At 35.0% G+C, this 25,154-nt stretch overlaps 1 protein-coding gene across 1 annotated transcript in view; it reads left to right on the top strand.

Moving 5' to 3' along the window:
* The window catches only part of SCEL (sciellin), a 72,442-nt gene that overhangs the window by 32,400 nt on the left and 14,888 nt on the right, over positions 1-25,154 (top strand). The window contains exons 4-12 of the mRNA XM_069802495.1: positions 146-263; positions 908-970; positions 1,282-1,353; positions 6,758-6,826; positions 8,652-8,717; positions 9,920-9,985; positions 12,069-12,101; positions 13,423-13,494; positions 24,641-24,700. Of these exons, the coding sequence (XP_069658596.1) occupies positions 146-263; positions 908-970; positions 1,282-1,353; positions 6,758-6,826; positions 8,652-8,717; positions 9,920-9,985; positions 12,069-12,101; positions 13,423-13,494; positions 24,641-24,700 (619 nt within the window). The remainder of the gene's footprint in view (positions 1-145; positions 264-907; positions 971-1,281; positions 1,354-6,757; positions 6,827-8,651; positions 8,718-9,919; positions 9,986-12,068; positions 12,102-13,422; positions 13,495-24,640; positions 24,701-25,154) is intronic.

Genomic DNA, 25,154 nt, shown 5'->3' with positions numbered 1-25,154 from the left:
GAAACGGTCTGCACCGAACAGGAGTGATAGCTGAAGATTCAATCTGTGCTAAACTTCTACATATTTCAGCCTTTCTAATAGTACTTTAAGTTTCCAAAGTTATCCCATACATTCATTTTCAAGACATGTTTCTCTGCATTTGCAGATAATAAGAGCCCCTCTGTTGCAATTAAAAGCAGACAACAGGCTACTCATGATATTAATAAACGACGGACCCTTTTGCAAGATAACAGCTGGATAAAGAAGAGGCCTGAAGAGGAAAGGTAAGAAAGATATGAAATACATTTCTTCTGTATGCCATGTACATTTTCTTGGAGGGTCTACTTTTTCATGAATGGTATCAACCAGAATTACATGAATTTAATCAAATAACTATTATTTGCTTATCTTGATGAGGTATTGATTGCCTTTTGGAAGTATTAGTTTGCTGGACTTTCACTAATTATGTTTTTCATTGGGACTTTTGAGCACTGAACATTTAATGAGATGTCTGGCTTCTGCTCTACAAGAAAAATTGCACATTTCATATACTTAGGTTGCAAGAATATGATCTGAATTTTTCTTTTCTGCAAGCATGAAGATTATAAATCTTGGCAAGTTCTTTTAAGAAGGTTAAGTCAGAATCAGTTGAAATTTACTGTAATGCAAACTAGGACTTGTATTACAGTAGAAAGTCTATCTTGAGACCAGGCCCTCATTATATGGTTCATGAACAGCATGTAGGAAGAGCTAATTCTTACTCCAACATGTCTGGAGTCATCTAATGCAGAGATATGTAGCTGGTGTGGTTACGGTGGCAGTGGACAGCTATGAAATCTGATAGAGGACAGAAATCTTTCACCAAGAAACAATTTTCTATTTTTAATATTCAAATTTTAACTAACCACTCTCTTTCTTTTGCTTGAAGTGCTGATGAAAACTATGGAAGGGCTGTGCTTAATCAGTACAAATCCCAAGACAGCCTACACAGGTACAGTAGAGTATGTGAACACCTTTCTAATGATATTGCCAAAGAAAACTGAGTATCCTTTTAGAATATCCTGTTTATAACAAGAGATTGCTTTGTTCAGTTTCAGTCTATACATGTTTATACTGTAAATCTGACTTTGAAGTCAAGAATTAAGTTGATCATTGCAATGGATGCAGGGTTGGATCTGTTGACACCTGGGTGGTCTGAAATCCTATATGATACCTTAATTTGAGATTTATATAATGTTTTATTGGTGATGAGTTGTTTAATAAAAACAGTGACCAAAACGGGATTTCTAACCTTTTTTATAGCAGTAGCACAAATGAAAAGGAAGATCAGAAAGCTGTACTTGGACGATACAGGTCTGATACTACCTTGGACAGGTAGGACTTTTTTCTGTATGTATTTCTCATACCTATGAGAGGTCTTAAAAATGAAAGCATGAATGGAAACAGTGGGGTTTTATAATTTTGTTGTTTATTAAGTGTCTAAGTAGAAGACTTTGAATGATTTTTGCATGAATTATCAATGAGACAAATAGAAATGTGATTTGAGAAAAGGTTCTTTTGACATCTTGCTTTTCTTTTTCTGTATCAATTTCTGTGTATTCTTGTCCTCATAAATGTAAGTATCTCTGCACAGATAACCACTCCTTCAAAATTTTCTGCTTTTTAAACGATAAATCAAAGTCCTATCTCCAATAGTTAAGCACAACACGGGTAAACCCCTAGTTCTTTGCAAATCCTTGCTGCCACTTCATACCATGATCAATACAAATATCAGAATCATATGCTTGTCATACAGGTCCTTAATTTGAATGTCCTCTTCAGCCTTGACCTCTGTTAAGACATGCCCATGCTTGTGTTTGCAGATTGTTTCCATGTTGCATCTTCAAAATTCAGCCCTCATTAACATCTGGTATCCACAACGTGCTGAGGCTATGAATACCAGCACTTAAATGCACACTGTGGAAAAAGTACACTTGTTTGCTTGGATCTTAGCACTGTGTTATTTTGTTTGATGGTCCTTACTTCTGTTGTAAGAAATGATGAAAAAAAGTTACATAAAATTTACCTTCTCCATATAAGTCTGGAACAGAACAGGCTACAGAGCTGTGTGAAATCACCCATCTGTCAATTCTTCTGCAAGCCAGTGAATACTGCTGTATTTGTACACCAATCACAAGGAAGCCATTCTATAACTTCAATTTACCTATTGCTCTTCTCTGTATCTTTTCTATTTCCATAGCAGTCTTTTTGATCTGGGGGTCCAAATCTCCATGCAGGTATTTAAGATGGGCGCACACCTTGTATAGATAGAGTATAACAGCGGCTTCTGGTTCACTTGCTATTCCTTCCCTCATACTTCGTAATACTGAATTTGCTCTTTTGAGTACTGCTCAGAATTGAGCTTTGATTTTCATAACATTACCTATATAATTCCAAGACCTGTTTCCTGAGTAATAATAGCTGGTTCAGAGATCAATTCATTTTCTTGGCAGGCATTACTTTGCATCTAAGAAAAGTGAATGTCATCTGCCATTTTAGAAATCTGATATGTTAGCAGACGACTTCTGAAAGCCTTGCCAGTCAGCATTTGCTTTGACTACCATGAGTTAATGTCATTGGCAAGCAACATAATCTCATTCTCCTCCTTTTCCAGATAATTTGTGAACATAAGGAAAAACACAGGTCTTGTACAGATCCCTCCTTCTGAAAAATTGTTGTTTATTCCAAACCTTTGTTTCCTGCTTTTCAAGCAGTTATTTATGCACGAAAGGACCACATAGGAGATCAGTTTATTTAAGAGCCCTTAAAGCAAATTTCTGTGAAGCTCTGGAAATCCAAGTAGAATATGTCAGCTGTCACTCTTATCCACATGCTCATTGTCTTCAAAACAATTTTTAAGGCTTGATCTCCATGCATAGAAGGCCTGATTACTAATTTAGAAGTCATAGGACAACTCCATTTTCTACAGCGTCGCCGAACAGCATTGTCCTTTTGTAGTATATCTGTGCCTTTTTGCTTTATGCTGACATATTAAGATGTCTGAATTATTTTAGGTTGTAAGCTGACTGTCTTTTGTTTTCATATACACAAATATCTAATGTAAAGGGTTCTTAACATGCAACAGATGACAGAGAATACAAAGAAAGGATTATAGGTATGAATATACACTTTTGATAACTAATGCAGAATATTTCCATAAATTGAGTGAATAATGATGGTTCTACCATGAAATGATTACAATGAGGAAGCTGCGGTCAAGTCGTTTATTTTTCCTCAGTGATCACTGGTCTTCTCAAAACTGTGGAATATAGCCATTCCAGGATTAATGTGTGCACACCCATTGCCAGCAGGCACTTCTGTAAGGGATGACCACGTGTTCTGCATATCCTCAAACTTGCAACCTAAGGCATAAAAGGGTGTGGTGTTGTATTTTCTCTTAGCACCTTTTTGTAGCCTGCAGACAAATTTGGTACTCCTGCTTGCTCTGTGAAGGATGTTCTCCATGAGGTACAATTCCCTTATTTTCTTATAAATTATTTCTGGCAAGCATAACCACAGTACAGAAGTCTCCAAGCTTAGAACAGACCAGTTTGCAGAACAGCTATATTGCTTAGTTGCCTCTGTGAAAAAGAAACATTCATTGTTTTTTCCAGTTCAAAACTAAAAGGCAGAGTTGAAAATGGAGCATGTTCCTGGAATACAGTCTAAAGGACTGCTCCTAGTAGACAATTCTTGAGAAGAATTACCTTGGTATTGGAGATCTCTGAGCTGTTTACAGAATTATTGTAAGTCACGTTGCCTGTATGGAAAACAATTTTTGTCTGGCTAAGACACTGTATAAAACGGTAGTCTTCTATCCTGCAAAAGGTCTTTAGGAGTTATCTGTTTTCAAGCTAGATATTGGAACATCTTTCCACAATTCTGTGTTGCATCTCTTCTGGCCATGACTGTAATATTCCAAAAGCCAAGGGCTTAAAGAATCTGGATCTATCTGGATGAATGTCTCTTCAGTAGCTAGTTTTCAAAATGGCAAAATAGTAATTGAATTCTAATTAAAAAAAAAAAATCCAAAATAAAATGTTTGAAGAGTATAGGAGTAATTTTGAGTTCTTCACTGCATGTGTAAATGCAACAGTGAAAACATATCTAAAAGCCATATTAAGTACAGCTTTTTGCTTCCTAGATACTGCCATATCCATGTTCAAAGAAAGCATTGTTTGATATGAATTTTGCCTAACCCAATATCTACAAAATCTGAACATCAGTTTCAGTATTAAGGACCTAGGAGAGATGTTGCAGATGATTACATGCAATTGCACCATTGGCTGCAAGCACAAGAAAATACCAAACACTGCTGTTAACAGAAATCCATAGCTTGATGGCAGTAGGTGCACATGTACTTGTACTGGCATGTAGATCTACACATCATAACTCAGACAACAATTGCATTGTGCAGATGATCACAGACAGCCTTTCTGGATAGGAGGCAAAATTTTATTTATCCTTTTATTTCTCTCTTATTATTAGCAACTAACTAAATATTTCACAAAAGATGGGAGAAAACTTAAAAATCAGATAGTGATGATGAAAATTACGTTGCTATTTTTCCATGTACTATATGCTACTAAGTCCAGAATAGCTTCCAGGAGGAATAAATCCTAACTGCACTTATAGCAATTAGATCTGAAGAGATGGGACTTAAGCAAACAAGACACTTCCATTGTCCGCTTTATTAATAATCAAATCCTTTGGAATGGTAGAAATTATTAGAAAAGGAACTGAGAGCAATCTAGAAACCACTGTTCAGTTGTGGTATGAACCTGTTTTGCACATCTTGAACACTGCATGCAGCATTTCACTTAAGTGAAAAAACTACAATAGAATCAGAAAAAAATAAAGAGGAAAGTGAGAAACAGTGATCACAGGGAGGGAGTAGCTTTCATATGTGGAATATCTGAAGAGACAAAGATTCCTCAGCTTGGAATGATATAGGGAATGTGAGTAAGGAAGGAATATTTTCTGTTTGTTCCACTGTAAGAATGAGGAGATACTCTACAAAATGTTTAAGTAATGATTTAAAGAAAGAAAAAAGAAAGAGAGAAGGAAAAACCAAAGAAAGAAAAGGAAAGAAAGAAAGAACATTTGTTTTTCCCTTAACACATGTATTAATTGTAGGAGTCACCACCACAGGATATTGTGGAGGCCAGAAATTTAAACTGGTTCAGAAAAACATTGGATGGATAAATGGAATGTTGATCCAAAGGTGTCTGTTGGAGACAGCATTCTGGGTGCAAACAGAGGATATTCTTCAACCACTGTTAAACAGAAGCTGAAAAGTTCTACAAGGAGAAGTTAACTTTACACTTATCTTTCTTCTTTCAATTTTTTCAAAGCTTCTCCTACATTGGGCAGCAGCAGAGTAGGGTGCCAGATGGACCCTTGAAATCTTTAAAATGAGCAAATACAGAACTGCTTAGAGTGTTGTGCTGAAATTTTGAAAATATGAATAGAAACGTGAAAGAAATGCTGGTTCATTGGATAGTTGTGAACTAGCAGAAACGCTTGTGTTTGCACCCGCAGTGATGCTAGCGAGTTCTGTGAGACCTCTAGCGATCTTCCACGTAACTGTAACTGCTGCTCACCGTGGCAAGCTGCCCGTGATGTGAGATAGTTTTTTTGCACAATTAAATTTATGATTTGAGAAAGGCAAAAAGGCAGAGATCACATGGTGGTGCAGATTGTGTCCCAGAGCTCTCTTGAAGGCTTTTCATTAAATACAACAGTATTCTGTGATACTTGGCTTAAGGCAGTATACAAAATGTTTTGTATATTACATTAGATTAATAGTTCTAGGATTAATTATTTTGGATCTATAGCTTCAGTTTATAGATGGGCATAGATAACTAAAATTAAGTAATTTCTATATGTAAATAAGTTGTAGCTCAAAATGTGTTTCAGCTGTTTTGGCCAAATATTTAAGATAACCCCCTCAACTTAGTATTTGTAATCTATTTCAATGTACGTCACTTTACATTTGAGCTTTTCAGAGTCCCCCTGTTCTTATTAAAGGATATTCCATATATGGGAAGAAAGTTGAAATAAAATAAGTGCTTAAACTGTTTCAACTATAGTAGCTACAATGTGCTTTCTGTGAAAATTCGGAAGGGTTTTAAGCAACAACTAGAATTCATAAAGGACTTGAAAATCATGTGGTTGTTTCTTGGTGTAAATTTCACGGCTTAATAAAATAAATTCCAGCAAAAATAATCTAACTTCTTTGATGGATGTTATTCCTGTAGGTCACTACCATGCTTTATCTGGGATCTTACACCAGGGTATTTTCAAATCACATTGATCTCTAAAAGCTGTAAAGAAAATGAGATTGTTACATCTCTCAAGGGATGGCGAGGGAGAGGGAAAGGGGGTAGTTTATGTACTGCTTGACTGAACATTGCTTTCTTTCTAGTATTCTGACCTAATTCAAAGGAGTTGTAATAAATGAACTGTTAACAACACTGAGGCTTGATACAATATATCAATTAGAGTTTGAACACAACCTTTTAAAACAGTTTTTTTCAGTGAGCTACTTAGACTCTTCAGATATTAATGCACTAATGATATATTAATACAGCTTCTGTTCTATACCTATTTTGATACTGGCGAATTTTTAATCTGTACACAGGGCAAAGTGATACTCCATCTTTTAACTTCACTGAAAGTGTTTTTTTTAAAAAAGATCTAGAGTGTGTATTATAAATACTTTCTGTGTTTCTGACAGAATTCCAGCCAGAAGTGATACTGATAAAATAAATAAGTCCCCAACTCTGAATAATAAGCAAAGCAACAGGTATGAGTTTTGAGAACTTTACCATCTAAGTATTATGTATTATAATTTATCTTGTATCATTTATCATACATTATCATCTAAGTATTATATATTATCATAGCTTTTGATTACATGTACATACCAAGAATATATAGAGAAATTATTTGTATGGCATATGGCCTAATAGTAGGCTTCATTTCACCACCTGAGATCTGGAGTGCAGACATCTATATCTAGGTTATCATAGACTCTTTTTATAGGCAGTGAGGAGAAAAAGGGTCTTTTGGTGGACAGTTCATCTGATGTCACTCAGATATTTGCTTTAGAATAAGAGGAACTTTCCTTAAAAATGCCTATTTTTCCCCATAGGTTAAGAGAGACACCAACTCAGATTACACATTTACTCAGCATAGCATTATTTAAGAAACGCTGTATTTTAAATACAAAAAAGAAAGAATGAGAATGTTTTGAAAACAGTTCAGTGTGGGTATATTCTAGACCTCTACATTTCTCTGCATGAATTATACCAAATACAGTATGTATTTCTGAGGAAAGACTACATGAAAAAATTCTAATGAAGGTTTTCAGTAGAAAATGCCATTGAACATTGCCAGTGGAAAACTTGAGTACCAAAACATACTAAATACTATTTTGGTAGACAGGTTAACTGATTTTTCCAGTGGAAGCTTTTCTTTTGTTGGAAGATCAGTCTTTTGTTTAAAACAGGTCAAAACTAATTTTAAATTAAAATAAGTTAGCACAAAATTTTTGATATTATTAAAAAAGTTGTTATGATTCAGAGATGGCCACTTCATATGTGTAATATGACTACACAACACTGAAAGTTTATTTTCTAAAGAACTTACAGCTCTTACCTAATTAAAATTTTTATTTAAAAAATGAAAGTCAGAAGAGCTCAGCCACCATACTTATAAATGTAAAGGGACAAATATATTGCTTTGTCCCTTCATCAGTGCCAGTAGTGTTCTATCAGTAACAATTACACTGAGTATAGTTGCTAGTGAAGACTGAGCACAGCAATTAAATGTCATCTTGAAAAGTGTTGAGATATTACTCTGAAGAGCAAATGAGTATCTCTGGCATTTAAAGTTCAAGTTAGGTCATTTTTTAAATTATGGTTTTGCACCATTATATTGTAAATCATGGTGATGATGACACATGAAATATCATATAAATTAGATTTTATGTTATTTTTTCTGGAGATGATTTTTTAATAGACCTGCCACGAATTCTGAAGTGGGACTCAAGTGAGACTTAAACAGTATATACCTTTTCCTGCTAGAGAGCAATAAAATGATTTATAAAGCTCTGTTCTTCAGTTATTCTCATTACATTAAGAATTGCACAGGACAAGACAATTACTTTTTGATAAACTTTATGAGAAAAATCACTGACTTGGAACTCATATAGTTAGGAGTATGAGGAATACTGGCTCCTTTTACAGGTATATCATAAAATAGAGCAGCATTGACATAATTGAATAAGAAACATAAAAAAGTATGAAAAATAAGGATATTAATATTTTAGTGGTTGAAGACTGAAGTGTAGGTACAGAAGTCAAGATTTTAAGAAGTCAGAAATCACTTTTTGTATCAGGTAAAAACACATCTGTTCTCTAAGCATCAGAGTCTCTTAAGGTGTCAAATCTTGTATCCTTTGAGGTATTTCCAAAATTTCAGTTGGCATATATAAACATAGTCATACCATTTACCACACACAGTTGGTTCATTCTGATAGTAGAAATATGATTTCTTATAATTGTTTTTTTTAATTTAAAATTATACATTCATTGAAGGTTAATTAATTAAGTCTATTTCCTTAACAGACAGTCTTGGACTCCTAATGCAGCATCCACAAACACTGCTGCAACTTCTCCAATCAAGAAAAAAAGGTATTCATTACCATCATTGCTTGGTTGCCAGAGGACATATAGCACTATTAAACCTCAGTAATGTATTACAATTACCTAAAAAAAATTACCAACTTTCTCCCCTAGCATGCTCTAACTCCTCAGCAAGCTTCAAGAAATAAACTTTAGCATGTTCTGACTTTTTCCATGGGAGTACTGCGTTGCAAGTTTGTCTCTGTAGAGCCAGTTTTGTGAGCCCAGTGGACATACCACAACAGATGCTATAGCGTATGCCTTTTTAGTGTCTAAGTTTAAAGCATTATAGCTCACTGTAATTGCGACCAGTTGAAATCTCTGATGCCGAATTTGACTCTGTGCTGTTGCAGTACATATGAACCACAGAGTTTTCTGCATGATACACAGCTAGCTTTAAAAATCTGGATTTCAGATAGTATTATCTGAGCAAGACTAAAAACAGGGTGTAGAACAAAGAACTACATTTTTAATTTAAAATTTACTGCTGGTGATAGCCATATTTTTATGCATCCTTCCCAGCTGCAAATTCTGTCTGTTTGTGATTTTTCTTTTCCATATTTCATGCATAAAAATCTTGATCAGTAGAATTATGAAAGTAGAAATTAAAATGTCATCATTTTCATATTAACAACGCTGCTTGTTCACTGGAAGTTTATGGTGTTTTCAGCCCAGTAGTTCTCTTCAGGCTCTTTGAAGATGTGAAAGGCCATCACTGAATTGCACTGTTTATGGTGCAATTGCTTTTCCCTCACAAACAATTGCTGGATTCATAGTTTTGAGGGGAAAAAAAACAACCAAAAAAAAAGAACTGAAAGTGCTTGTGATGTTTATGTGACCTCTAATACCAGCCTGAATGTGTTTCTTGGGTTGATACTTGACACCCTTTCCTTTGTGCATTCTCTCTGGTTGTCCTTCCCGTGAATGATCCATTTATTTGTACCGTTCAGGTTGCAGAAAAGACCACCTAGAGTCAGAGAACACATTTTTCACAACAGTAATTAAAATTATTATTTTCAATTCCATTCAGTTGTCTGAAAAAAAAAAAAAAGGTCTAAAAAGTATCTGCATGCAGTATTTCAAAACACTAATAATTTAAGAGAAGTTCCAGGTATTTCTACAACACTTCTGACGTTCTAGCATTCATAGTATGCTGTTCAACTGCACAGCATTAAGCTAATACTAAAAAATTTATTTGTTAACATTGACAGGCAATCTTGGATGCCTCCCTCGGTTTCGAGTAGTAAGACCACAACAGAAACTGTGGAAACTAAACAGTAAGTACTGATGATTGCTAGTTATTTCCTAATTCTTGGCTAAAGCTGATTCTGGGAGTGAGCCAACAGTGCAATTCTTTGAGGGACCGAGTTTGATGATTGAGATGGCATGGGAAGAGAAAGCATCCCATACCTAAATACTTGTTTGGGCTCTTAGCAGCTTGATGCCCAGCATTGACTAAGGTCTGGGTATATGAAGTGCCCGTGACTTGAGGTTACATAAGTCCTCCCAAATTTTTTCTACAATACTTGTATGCTTTCTTCATGGTTTTGCTTTGGACTATTCCAGTTAGCTCTCCACAAGACAAATCTGCTATAAAGCGACTAGCCGTTAAGGGCAGGAACCTATTGGTGCTGTTTGGTCTGACAGCCAGGGCTAACCCTGGGCCCTTTTGGTTAAGTGTGGACAAAACCTCAAGATCTGCTTAGTCAGCTCTCAGTATGGTGTCCAAGAAATAGTTTAGAAGAAAAGCTCAGGCTAAAGTTCCTTGCAGTTGAATGTTTAATGTTTATTTCTAAACTTGTGGTTGCTTTCTGGCAGACCAGAAAGAGAACAGAGAACATTTCTTATGCTCTCATCTAAAAGCAGAAAATGGATGGTTTAAAATATTAATGAATGAACTTTTGTGATATTCTTTGCTTAGGTCCCCTATTGGCTGCATCATGGCCTTGTGCTTCCCTAGTTTTAATCTGGGAAACTTCCAATATGAGTCTCATGCATATCAGTGATGAAAATTAATGAAACAGAAATGAACGGATACATTGTCTTGTTAGGTATAATTCCTTGGTAGACCATTGCCTAGGGAGTTTATGACATCTCTGTCACAGGAAGACTTTAAGATGAATCCTTAAAACCAAGTTTAGCAATTATTTTTAATCTTATTCTGTGTTTACTACTGTCCATCTGTTTAGCCAAGATTCAAAAAGTCACTCACCACCCAGCAGAAAGATAGCTCCTAGATGCTAAAGTTTATTTTGTTTTAAGTCAATGCTTACTAGATATTTTTAATATGTCAACTGTGATGAATTTATCTGGCTTCATTTCAATGTCTCACTGTAATCATGGTAATTTTGAAAGCATAGGATAGGATGCATCCTCTATATGGCATCTGCCCAGCTTCCAACAAAAACCTGGGATTCCTGTGTCCTTCTCAACACCAATTATCCAGTTACTCCTCTACTCTCATAGTTCAGAGAAGACCGAAATACAGCCATATTCTTTCTGAAGCTTTTATGACTCTTCCTGGATCATCTAACAACAATGTCACCAAGGACAGTTGATTAAACAGTGATGAGCATTAAATGATTAATTTGTTTATCTTCTAAAAGTGCTTTGAAGATGTGAAATCTATTTCAAATTGTGAATATCACTATAACTAATAATAGTCACCAAAGGAAAGTCTTTTACTCTCCTGTGAATTTCAAGTAATAAAGTGCTATGTATAGATGCTAATAACCACAGTTTTAAAAGGTCACTACCAGTCTTAATGATAGGTGGAGTAAAGTGCTGTGTCTTCTTCAAATATGAGAATGATTGATTGTTCTGCTGTCCTCAGGAAGGGAGTTCAGCAGTCACGGTTTTGTGGGGTTTTTTTGGTCAAGGTTTATTATTTACTTACCTTTTCTGATTCTGAGACCTGATTCTAGCCTTCTATAGTCAAGCATGACATGTAAACTTCCACAGTGCTTTGCCTCAGTTCCAAGCTGATTAAGCACACTTTACAGAACACTTAAAAGACATTGCAATTGAAGCTAAGAATATAAGCAACTCACTGTAATTGAGTTTTTTGGTTGTGAATTGTGTGCTGAAAACAAAACACTATTGATCAGAGTGATTGACTGGAGAATGTTAACTGAAGAATGATTGTCTTAGTAACGTATAAAGAATATGATTAGAACTTAGTATTACGCTACTTGAGTTAAACATGTTATGTTCCACATTAAGAAACAAAGAAAAATACCATCTTGGAAGGAAGGAAAAGTAAAATTAATTGCTGTTGATTGATTTAAAATCTTGCAAAGTGCTTCGATACTAGCATTTTGCTACTTTGTTTCTGAAATGTTTACTCTTTTCTTTCTCTAGGACCACTTCAGAAAATTCAGAGGCTCCAAAGATGTATGTCTTTTTTACTTTGCTTCTTAGTAGATTTAGAAATGAAACACACTCCCGTGCACAAACCTTGATTATTATTTTACATTTATTTATAACACAAAGACTGTATAATCTACCTGGGAGGGTTCCTCCATAGTCAGTGTCACAGAAGCACATGAAGAAGACTTCCTTCCTTGCAGAAATGTAATTATTTTCACATTGCTTAGAACATTTCATTGGATATTTATTCAAATTGAGAAACCAACTGTAACTGCATAAAAAATTAAAAACTGCTTCACAATTTTAGTTCCACAGTTATATATGTTGTTAGTGCAAATAGTCCTTTATATTAAACTGATGGTCTAAAGAGGGAGTGAAAAAGAGAGTGTGAGCAAAGTGAAGGGAAAAAAGTGGTAAATTAAAAACCTGTACACATGGAAAGGCTTGTAGTAGAAGGCATTAACATAAGGTGAATTAATGTAAAGTACTCTAAACTTATTTGAGTATCTGCAAAGGTTGCTCTAATTTTAGAATATAAATTTATTCAATTAATTCATTAATTAAATGTACATTTCATATGGTCTAAATTAGGAAAAGATCACTTACTTAACCAAGCTGTAATTTCATGGCTTCTAATTAAAGCAGCTACACAACTTGTCATGGTTTATTTTGCCATCCTAACAGAAAGATTCTCTAAAGACATAACTCTCATTTCCAACTGTATTGGCCACCTTCTCCCTTTCTTATAATTTCTTATAATTTTAGTATTCTTGTAGTGGCCAATCTGACTGTTAAGACAAATAAGTAAAAATAGGAAAGTGTAATTGTTTACTTATTTAATTTTTAAAAAATCAGTACTTTGCTAAACAAGTAAAATGCTAGTCTTTACTAAATAAGTAAAATTTATTTAGTAGGTAGCAAATGGTAGAAGGTAGAAAAGTATTTAAAAGTTCCTTTATTACTAAAATAATTTTGACACAGTAAAGAAACTCTGCTTTATTAGAATATCCATGCTAGAAAAACAGCTAGTCTTAGAATACTAATTTTTCAAAAAGCTCAGTGGATGCAGTAATCCAGTGAACTAAAGCATTACATAGCTCTTTACATATGTATTCTTTACATATATATAATATATGTATTTATATATATTATGTATATTTATATCAAATATATATATATGATATTTAAAGAAAAAAACAAAAAAGTTTCTCAAAGAAAATCCGATCTCACTGTGGTTACAGTTGTAAGAAATACTACATCTGCAATGATAGCCCATTTCAATGATACAATGTGTTTCCAAATATCTTCTTGTGCCTTAAGTATGTTTTCACCATTCCTATTGCAGGGCTGCCTTTTCATCAGATCAGGTGACCCCTCAGAAATCAAAGACTGATGTGGATGATCAAGCTACAGCAAGGTAACATAAGCAGATATAATGAAAACAGTGCTTTGATAAACATTGATAAATGTGATATTAAGTACTCTGATTTCCATATTTGATAGCTCATTTGGACACGGTGTGTGATAAATGCAGCATTTACCTAGTCCTAACAATTGGCCTAGAAGTACAAACTATGAATTCCTTCTTATTGACTTGATAAGTTATCATCTCTGATGTTTAATTTTTTATTCTTTCAGTCTGTCTAGACTGAATCTTAAAGAGCAGCACATAGATAGTTGCTGCAAATGTTTGGAAACAGATGAATTGAAGTGGTGTGGATTATACAATATATTTTCTTTGGTCTTCAATAAATTGTGGGAGAGGTAATATCTACACACTACTATGTATATAAACAAAAAAACAACATGTGCATTGTAGTGTTAACATTTTAAATAGTAAAAACCCAACATATACCATTTAGTGTGACAAAATTAGTACATTTGAACAGATGGACTCGTTCTTGTGGTATGAGTTAGATGGCATATGTACTAATGTATCTTGGAAAGTGTACAGAATACCATGAAAACTATTGGTGGAAAAGACAGAGAAATTTTATTATTTTTTTTTTACTGAAGTTCCAGCAAATCATATGGTTCTCTACTGATGGAGATGTTACATTTTTCAAAACAATCAGCAATAACCATGCAAAAAATATGACTCTCTGACCTTGACCAGAATAAAATGCCTGAATATGCAATTAAAAAGTGAGTGAATTAGAAATAGATTTCCAGATATGCACTGAGAATTACAGTAGCTCATTTTGCAGTGTTTACCTGGAAATATTAAATGCTGCAGACACTAAAATCAGTTTAAATTAGCTAATTTTATTTAATTTGATTCATAAAGTACAGTTTTCTGAGGTCTGAAGCCACATTCTATATTATTTTGAATCATGCCCCCCTCTCCCAAAACCTCCAGTATGTAAAAACAGTACAAAATAATTAAGAAAGACATCCAAAAGATGTCTGACAGTGTAATCCCTAGGAAAAAAGTAATGTTTCCGTGAAATATTTTCCTGCCAACAAATGTGGGTGATCTTAGAAAATTAAATATGCCACTGTATTAACTAGGGAAGTCATGGCCATTCTTCACTCCTAAAGGCTTGTTAAGGTCTTACTTAATCCTCACCCTCAATCAGTTCACATTCATCATCCCCCGGTGGCTTTCATTACCATATCAAGCTTTGTATTCCTGTCCCTCCATTGGTGGAGAGGTGGAGGAATATTTTACTGGTCTGCAAGTTGCTATGGTAACGTTGTGCTGCTACAGCTATTTGTGTCACTATATAAACTATAAGTAGCCTGTAATCTTAGTAGGCAAAATTCAGCCCCCTCTACTCCTGCTACAATTCCTTTACATTTGGCTTGTGCTTCAGATGTCATCCATCTGCTGCTGCTGTGTTAGCTTCATAAAACTACAGATTTTTGTTAAATTTACGCTAACCAAAAATGCATTAAGCAGCTGTCAGCAGAAGTGCCTTTTTTCTATTAAAGATGTCACATAAATACTACACTTCTGGCAAAAAATGGTTGTGCCACACAGGGGAAGTAAACGGTAACACCAGCATTTATTAGAACAATATTTTATATTACATCTTTTAATTTCCTATATTTTTACTTAGAATGGAAAGATTTTCAGGTCATGCTTTTTAAAGTCATACTTAATTGATTATTTGTCTTTCACTCAGGATTCTGATAGGGATATTAAAGGAATAATGAATTAATTTCAGTATAAAGTAAGTGGAAAATGGCAATTGTTTTCTATCAAACTGGTCAGCAATACACAGAAAATCTTTTGGAAGGGATTTACCTGGAAAGGATGTCCGATACTATCTCTTTTGGCTAAAAGTGTAAGCTTCATTGTGTACTGTTCCATGCAAGGCCTAACACTGAGTCTGTTAACATAAAAAGCAATTTTTGCATTGTTTTCAAATACAACAGTTAGATGTGGCATCCATCTTAAAACACAGAGTATACAATAATATATATAGCATATCTGGAGGCATGGACATACAGACCTCCACCTTATGGATATGATTAACAGAATGGAGTAGGCATCTCATGATTAGTTAAGGCATTTATAGGTACACTAGACAACATAAGTAGGCTAGGATCCAGAAGAAGTAAAGATAACCACTGTCTAATAATTGTGTATTTTTCAGAGCATAATAGGTCATCCTCAAATCAAGGCTCTTGGTATCTTACAAATGCAGCAGCATATGAGCACTGCAATGGATACATACAGAAACTTTTTTCTGATTTACTCAATGGGTCTTTTATTCATTGCTTATCAAGTTCTTTTTGTGTTTTGTTTCCACTTCAGTGAAGATCCAAGATTCTCACTCTGTGTTTTTCCATTACAGAACTGTTGCAACCATTAACTGCAGGTGTTTAAAAAAATGCATTTTTTAAAGAACCATGTTCTGTAGGTAATACTGTTAAGCCACTTCAAATATCCCAAGGGTGTTTAACAGCTTTAGTTGATCTTTCCTTAATGATTATAGTTAGGATCAAAAATGTGTATTTCTATAAACTGCTTTTATATGGTGTTCACTTGTATTCAACTACGCTGCTTGCTCGCATGTGATCTATACAGAAAGTAACGGTATTTGTCACAGTGGGCCACATTTACCAGTGCAGTAACAAAGGTATTACTACCAAAAGATGCAGAATAATCAAAAAGCCATATTTCCAAGAGTTCATAAATTGTAGAAGTAATGAATTTATCTTTTATTTTGCATAGATGTATCAGAATTTGTGTTGGACATATGTGAGGAGAAGCTTTTGAAGTGATAGTAACAGGGGCTATATAAGAACTTAGAGATCTCACTCAGCTCTTAAAGCATCCTTGGTGAGATTGTCTGCTACCAGTGAACGACTCTTAGTCTGTAGGGGCACAGGGCATATTGTAGAAATTGTACAGAAACATGCCTTTTTGGTATGCCATCAACAGCAGAGCTAGGTTGAAGAAAATGTTGCAGCTGTTTATTTGTATGTATGTGGGTAAGAGAGGCAATTTCTAGAGAAAAGAAACAAGGAACTAGAATATTCTTCTGACATAATTAAGCAGATACTATGTTCTTGGCTCTTTAACATTTTATTTTCTATTAATTACGATACATTGAATATTAGTTCTGTACCAGGTTTTCTTATATGGTGCAGGGTAATTAACTATAAACACTCCTGTCAGATAGTAGCAAATTTAGACAATGCTGTAAATATGTTTGTATTATGCTCCTTTTTAATGATATTCCTCTTTGACTCGACATGTGTTGCCAGTTTTCATTATAAAAGATCATGAAAGAACAACACGTTAATTACCTGTGCTTAAACTATCTCTTGTAACAAGGACACATTTTTCTGTGTCTATCAACATTTGGCAACTTTGAAGAGTGGAAAAAGTAAGATACAGGTTTTTTGAAATTATTTTAAAAATTTGAGTAAATTGGTATCAACTTGGAATTTTTCAAACCAATGGAAATAAAACCATCATGTCAGGTCTCCTAAGTGAACATTTATTGATAAAATTTTTATTGTTCTAAAGCTGCAAAGAGCACAAACCTGAAAGAACACGTAGGTGCATTTTGAAGCATTGGCCAGTTATGTGTTCCCATTACATGAAAGAGAGAAATCTGTTCTATGGAGAGAGACAGGCAATTCCAAACAGCCACTGGAAACATCCTAGAGAATTATCTTAGGTTCGACTAAAGTTTAGATGACCAAAATTAGAAGGCATGACTCCCACACAGGTATTCCTGTGTGACTTTTCCATTGTGATGTCTTTTTTGTTTGCTTTCACTTTTTAGTGAGACCTTCAGGAGACATCTAAAATGTTCTGGAGGACACTTATGTCACTCAAAATGTTGGAAGCAAGGATACTAAAACAGAACTCACGTAGGCAGAATTCAGTAGTTGTAACTGCAGCCAGATATTGCTTTGGCTACAATGACAATTTTTTCTTTATGGTAAAGTGAAGTGGCTTTACACTTTCTAAATTGTTTTTGATAGTACAAATTAATACAGTCATTTTTGATGATACATATTTGCATTTCAGCAGAAGGCATTTCCTAGTGACAGGGACCTTCTGCCTCCCAATTCTGACAGATCAGGCATTCAGTGGAATGTCGGTTTACAGCTTTTCTGCATGTTGATATAAATGATTTCCTGTTGCAGAGCTTATGTGAAGAGATCCAAGCCAATTATTCCTAACTGAAAAGTTAATACAGTGTTTACAGGGTCATACATATCCTCCAAGCAAAACTGAATAAGTTGTTGTCCTTTTTTCAGTGATCTTTCCCAGTCCACCTCCTATAAAACATTCTGATCAACAGCTTCTTCCTCTGTATTTAACTCCAAAATCCTCTGGGTGAAGCATTACACTGGTTTTGGCACAGTATAAATTGGCTTTCACAGTTGACTGCAGACCTCTTCTGTTCCCTCATCCTTGGCTGTTACTGATGAAAGGGCTGAATGAGGGCTCCTGGCACTGATTAGTCAGCATAGTGGTGTGGAAGGAAATGCACCCTGCTTCAGAATAAATGCCACTCTTTTCTCAGAGAACGTCTTTATTCATTCTCAGTTATACTAATGATAAAATCTGATATAGGGACAGTAAAGCAGCCATGGATGGCAGATCAAAATTCAGCTGGGCCCATGATGTTAAACTTTATCCAGTGAGATGCCTGACATACTTAATGTACTCTAGACCAACTCTTTTAGTTCAGATTTGGAAGGTCCAGTTGGCAATTGGTTGTTTTTGTCTTCTTCTGTGCTGACATGACTAGGTCAGAAATGCCCTTAAGGTTCTAGCCAGACTTGATTAGTGTGGTCTTTGCATATTCCATCATGTCAGAAGAAGAAACTGTTGATCAGAATGCTTTGTGGGAGGTCAACCGGGAGAGATCACAGATACAACCGGGAGGACAACAGATGCAGCTTGTTTGGTATCATATTTAGAAATATTATATATCTCTTATAATATCATCTGTTAGAAAGAGGGAGTCACCTCAGTAGTTTTTATTATCCTGCTCAGGGCTTTTAATCAGAAAACAGATGGAGATCTATTAAAAATACTGTGTATGAGTCCTTTACTAGATCTGCCTCTGGCCTCACTGAGTATCCAGGGATTTGACATGAAGTGCCGCACTGATTAAAGACATTACAGCAAGTCTTGTGAAACTTGTGTGGTCCTTCAGTTTTCTGGTCCATAAAACAACACCTACAATATTGGTGCTTGGGTATTATGTGGACTGTTTGTGTATCAGCAAGGAGGGATGATGAAATTCTAGGTAACAAGGCAAGAATGCCTTCAGGAATTAGGGAACATCTGGAACTAGAAATGGGCTTAGCAAGACTTTTACAGGTTAAGTAAGCATTCACTGAATGACTAGGGAGTTGTGGTCACATACTTTCCTGTCTGATACTTGAGGTTCAAGAGCATGGCTTGGGCCTGTTTAAAATTTTGTTTCTCACTCTTTCCCACACATGTCCAGGTTCAACTTCAGTTTGGCCTTAGCATAAAGACAGTCAGCAAAATGTGACCAAAGTTTTTAAAATCTATTTCTGTTGACTGTTTTCTTCATTGCCTTCCCAATTTGCAAATACAAACATTAGAAAGGTTTTTGTTGCTTTCATCAAATAACTAATGACATCACTAAAGCTCTGTAGGCATGGTTCATGTTTCCTGTTTCTATGCCATTTGAAACTTTACCTGAATGTTTTCAAGATTAAAAAAAAAAACAAAACCAAACCCCCCAAACCAAACCAAAAAACCCATTAGCTGTGCTTGAAAGTCTGGATGGGATTCATTTGTGTTTTCCTTCTTGATGGTGATCTGACTTGTCACCAGTTAAACCAGAATTACGGAACTATTATCCACTGAAATAAATGAGATTCACAAACAGATCTCACAGAGCAGAAGGACTGAAAAGTATTAGATCATTATCTCAAGTGAACCGAGTTAGAAATCAAATGCAGACTGAAAGGCAAAGCAAAATGTAGACAACTCAATTTCTCTAAGTTTTTAATACAGAGCATAAGAGGAAAAAAATACTTTGTGATTGCATCATACATTCATTTTTATAATTTTAAAGATTACTTACTGAACATGTCCATAGGTCTTTTGCACATTAAACAAGGAAGACATTAGATACCCAACATTAATAAAATGAGATAACACAAAAGACATTTGTTCTGTAAATGAAGGAACATTTGCTGATATTGTTTCAGGGTCAGAGATATTAAGCTTTTGAAATTCAGCCAATTTCTGGAGAGCTTATCACACAAACCCTAAATAATTTCCCTTTTTGTTTGGGTCTGAGAGGCGTAGGGGTCCAAGATATGGCAGAACAGGAGTGTCTGGTTAAACTAAGCCATAAATTTTGCATGCAGCGTGCCTTGACAGCTTTTTTTAAACCTATTTTACTTATCTTCTTTGCTAGCCTTTTATTCTGCTGGACTCTCTTCATTAGTTGTCAAATTTCTAATCCTATTTTACACAGGCAGCTAGAGGCAAAACAGCAGACAGCAGCAGCAAAATTCATGGTTAACAAGTTTATAGCATGAAGCCCACAGTGGCCCAGTTGCACATAGGTTTTTCTGGCCTTGAGAGTGGGGCTTTCTTGTAGATTCATAGTGCTATTTTAAGCATTTTTGTGCAAGGGGATGTTAAAGGCAGAATAGACTTTTTCTGGAGGTGGTCCCTTACAAAGGAAAAAGTAAATGAATTAATAGAATTATCTTCCATACTTCAGTGATGCTAACAAACACACCTAGGTCTTATTCTAAGTCTTAACATTTTTATTTTATAATAAATTCATTGTTTTTTTCAATACTTGATCCTTTTGTACAAAACGTGATACAAAATCCTCTGTACTGCTGTTCCAAGTATTTTTATACAGAATACAAAAGTATATATTTGTTTTCCTGAGTTAGGTGCTCCTAAAAAAATTCCAATCATGTCCTATGGCGGTATTAAAATATTTCATCTTCTTGAATTTACGAGCAAACTATATATTCTCCTCCTGGCAGGCTGTCTGACCTACCTCATTCTTATCCATTTTGAAAAATATGCACTCTAGGCAGAATGTTCACAGTGATGTAATGTCTGTCTCTGAAAATACTATGCTTGGAGGTGGCATCCTTTGGAATGACCTATGAAAAATGTCAGCATCTATTACAAGCCACCTACCATATTTGAAAGAAATTTCCCCAAGTTTGTCTAAACTGCTTTGTGTAGAAGTTTTATGCTGCTGTTTTCCGTCATCATCTGTATTTTTTAAAATTGTTGACATATTTAATAAATAGGAATTCAATTCAGCCATCCTTGGACATTGAAATAGTTTATTTTTTCAAATGACAGTTATATCTGCAACTGGAAAACCTTCTCCACAACAGCCTTTCACTGCATCTGATATTCTGATATTCAAGGAGCTTCTTTAATGTATGAATATATAGGTTAGTCTCTTCTCCGCTTTAATACTTGACATCTCTTTTAGAAGTATTAGAAAAGGTATAAATTGTATTGCTGATTTTTAGCATGCTAACAACTCTCAAATGAAACCTAAACTGAAATTCTGTTTAGGCTCTGTATTGCACATCCACTCTAATTTTTAATGTGAGACTGGGTTATGTGGTGATGTCAACACTGATACCCACTGTGTGCTATTGCTAAAGTAAATGTAGCTTTGCTAACAATGAGACATTAAAAAACTCAGCAAAAGTATGCCCTGAACCTAATCAGATAAGTTCTGACCTATCCCCTATGTCCTGCAGCTTGCCCTGCTTTACATCTTATCCTTTTATAAACAACAGCTTTTAAACTTTAACTTCAGTTGTTAATAACCTGAACTATGCTTGAACCAGCAGTTGAAGTTGCATATCGTATGACCTCTCCTTTGCACTAGCCAGCCACCCAAGGCAAAGAACTTGCAAGATGTCAGCCCTGATTACTTGCTGCAGTCATGTCAAGCAGATGTTTCATGAGGGTGAAAGTCTGAGAAATGTTACCAGTGCAATAAATTAATATCTTCTAAGGGTTATGTTTTACAGAAGTTATGTTCCATAGGAACCATAAAGCATAGCTGAACAGGTCAGTCAGCATGTATTTTTGTGCTGTAATCTGCAGCTGCAACTGTTTCTGTTCACTTTTTAGCACTCTTCAGTGTTGGTGTTCTATAAATCAGGCCGCAAGTTGACAAGGAGTGCACATGCAGCCTAGACTTTTATTACTTTTGTTACTATCCCTTTGGACAGCAAGTAAAATCTTCCTTGCAAGCCAGTCAGTGCATTGGGATACTCAAAGCACTGAAAGTAATGTATGAGGAACTAAAAAAATGCTGTTGGCTGCAAAGTCTACAGAAGGGAACTAGCTCATCTATCCCTTGAGTTGCACCAAGGATTAATATGGGCCAGTACACACATTTCTGAATGAATGATTCTTAAATTATTGGAAGTTTGTAAATCTCCCCCCACCCCCCACCCCTGCGATGATTTCCAAACAGGTAATAGGTCAAGGTTGAACTATTTTAGATAACTCCTCTTTTTTTGTTTGAAAACTCTGTGCAAAGTCAACAGAGCAATTTAAGGTGAAGCAAATCTGAAGTTACCTGGGAAAAGTGTTAAAATACATGTGAAAACTTAAAAAGATTGTGTTTTAAAGCCAGAATCTTTCCTGCTGATCTACAGGATTTTCTTCCTTCCCTGTCAACAGAAAAATGTTACCTACAAGAAGAACAAGTATATAAGTGATATAACACATTCCCAGTGTTCTACAATCAATTTCTATAGCATTATTAATTCAATTGTGTAGCATTTCATAAAAAAACACTAAGATATTTTAACATTTCTTTCAAAGGTTAACACAAGAAGTTCTAGTGGTGGGAGCATATTTTACCTACATTGTATTTGCTTATTTTTATAGGAAGGTGTCTTCAGTACATTTATCTGATTCTGAAGGAAGAACCCCCAGGAATTATTAAAAAATATGAAATTGAAAATTGTAAAAAAGTTAATACAATATTTTATATCTATACCATGAGTAAAAATTTCAAACATATCTGTTCTACTGAGCTAAGTCTCATAAAAAATGTATTGGAATTTGATTCTGCAAATGCTTATATTCCTTTGAAAATCAGACATAGAAGCATACTGGCCTGCAGGGCACGGCTTTGCTACTGTCACAGCCTTTCTGTTGCTCCACACTGTGAAAGTCAGCAGAAGTAAGCAGAAAGGCTACTGATAACCCTGCTGAGTAAACTGCATATAATCCTATGATTGCAACCAGAATGAACAGAAGTCCCAACTCTCTTGCTTTCTGTGCTTTGGGTGAATGTGCAACACTGAGGCCGATACATATGTGAGGGTTGCGTAGCACATAAAGATCATAACTGAGGTAGCTGCAATTGCAAAGCTTCAGTAGGCTTTATAGAAGACTTGACATGCATATTTTAAATACCTCTAAGAACATAAAGGAATGGAGGATGCAGCAGACAAGAATAATAATGTATATTTTACTCAAGCCAGACACATACACAGCTGGAGGTTTTTTCTTAATACAAATAGCAAAAATATAAGCCAACAAAGTAACTATCTGTGGTCTTATTAGACTTATTATCATTTTAGTGTTGCTACCTCCAAGTACTGAGGAAGCAATTTGCCATCCAGTTTGTAAAGGAAAGGATAATTTTGGATAATCACAAGACTCTGGCTTCTGGAGGAAAACTCTGAAAAGTGTGAAATCTGTGATAATATAAAGAGAATTTACAAAAATATATAATATGTAGATTTATTAGACTGGTATGGAATTCTTGCTAAGTGGCAGTAGACTCTCCTTGCATTGAACTGGTTTTGTTTCATTCCTAAGCAAACGGAGGTCTTGATAATCTCATCAAAGAGAGACCCAAAGCTGGCAAACATGACCAAGAAGAAATCTGAAAAGGCTGTCTTTATCTTTCACTGAGATGCTGTTTCATGACAGAACTGTTCAGAATGAAATGTCAGTAATGAGACTGTATGGAACACTGTTGACTACCAGGTTACAGAACAGGTCCTACAGCAGAGGGACTGTCATATCATCATGGGCATCACTCTTTTCCCATTGCTTTCTTTTGAAGAGTAAATTTTTCAATTTTTTGTAGTGAGTTAAGGTTACTAGATAGTAACTTTTTAGGTAAAGTTGCTGAAAGTTCTTCAGTAGAGGAGATTGCAGTTGGAAAATGCATTTTCATGAAAATGAAGTGTTTTATAGAAATGTTAACACCAGCACAACCCTTTGAAGGGAAATAAAGGCAGTCAAAGCAACACCCCATGTTTTGACTTGATACTACTAAATGTTCCATTCAAAGAGTACAAAAGACATTGATTTATATTTCTAATAGTTACATTACATTAATATATATTACCTGTTTAATGTTAGTATATTGAAAAAGAAAATTAATTAACCAACAAGATGTAATTCAAGGAAGATTTTTTTTCCCCCTTATATCAGATAATAATAGTAAATCACATCCTATTTCTTTTACGGAAGTTCAAGGATCAGTGGATGTAACTAGTTCTCAGCATTGCTCAGTTTCAACATGAAATTTCTTATGACAAGGGAGAGTTTAATTGGGAAGGAGCTGGTCTAGATAGCCTACCAAATAGACTAATGGACTTTTTGCTGATTTATCCAGAAAGACTTAGTCCATAATTACTTTTTAGCTAAGAAATTGTTCATGCACATATCAGGAATACTTGGCTAATTGTATTTTCTGGTAAAGATTTTTGTTATATCATAGCATATTAAAAGGGAGGTACTCTTTGAAGTTGTCCATGATGCATGTTCAGTGGGAATTATATTTTTTGACATAAGTATTAGTTATAACTTGTTGTTTCCAAAACATAATTTGGTCCTCTTGTTCCAGAAGAGTGTGTGCTTATGTGCATATGGTGGGCATATGGCTGTGTCTATGAATATCTTTGAATTACTAAAATGATGTATGCTTTGAACTTTTCATCAGTTTAATTTTGTCTTTCATAAAGAATGTGTCAATTATAATTTCTTTTTAAGTGAGTGTTTAATTTGACTAATTGACAGCTGGCTATACTAATTGTGATTTGATCTGGTTTTTGTTCTGTCTTTAAAGGAACCAAGATCTCGATAACCTCATCAAAGTAAATCCAAGTTCTTTCACAAGTGATAAGGAGTAAGTCTTCAAAGTTTCTCAGGCCCTACTTTTCTAAGGCAGTGAGTAGTTTGTAACTGTGAGAATGTCAGGAAAGGTAATGTTGCAAATCTGTAAAAAGTTTATAGATTAATAAGTAGCATCCCTTATACTGAATGATGAGTATAACAGTACAGATTAACTAACTGACATGCGCGCTATCAGCTGAACAAGAAATATCTATGGCAAGCTTCCATACATGCCTTATATGCTTCCTCAACAAAATTATTAAAGAAATATTTTAATATCATTAGAGAAGGGGCATTAAACAAAATATTGCAGAACTCATGGATGATAAGTGTTGCCCCAACAGGGTGTAACAAAGCATTTCATTCAGCAAGGGCAGTGATCCATAAAGAACAGCTAGAACTTACATTTTCGAACAGCACATCAGTTCAGTGTGTTTCAGGCAAAGTATCTTGTGGTCCGTAAGCAG

The sequence above is a fragment of the Haliaeetus albicilla genome, chromosome 15 (genome assembly GCF_947461875.1).
Source record: "Haliaeetus albicilla chromosome 15, bHalAlb1.1, whole genome shotgun sequence".
Taxonomy (NCBI): Eukaryota; Metazoa; Chordata; class Aves; order Accipitriformes; family Accipitridae; genus Haliaeetus; species Haliaeetus albicilla.
Note: the sequence above shows the minus strand (reverse complement) of the source record. Positions and strands in the feature narration are given on the sequence as shown.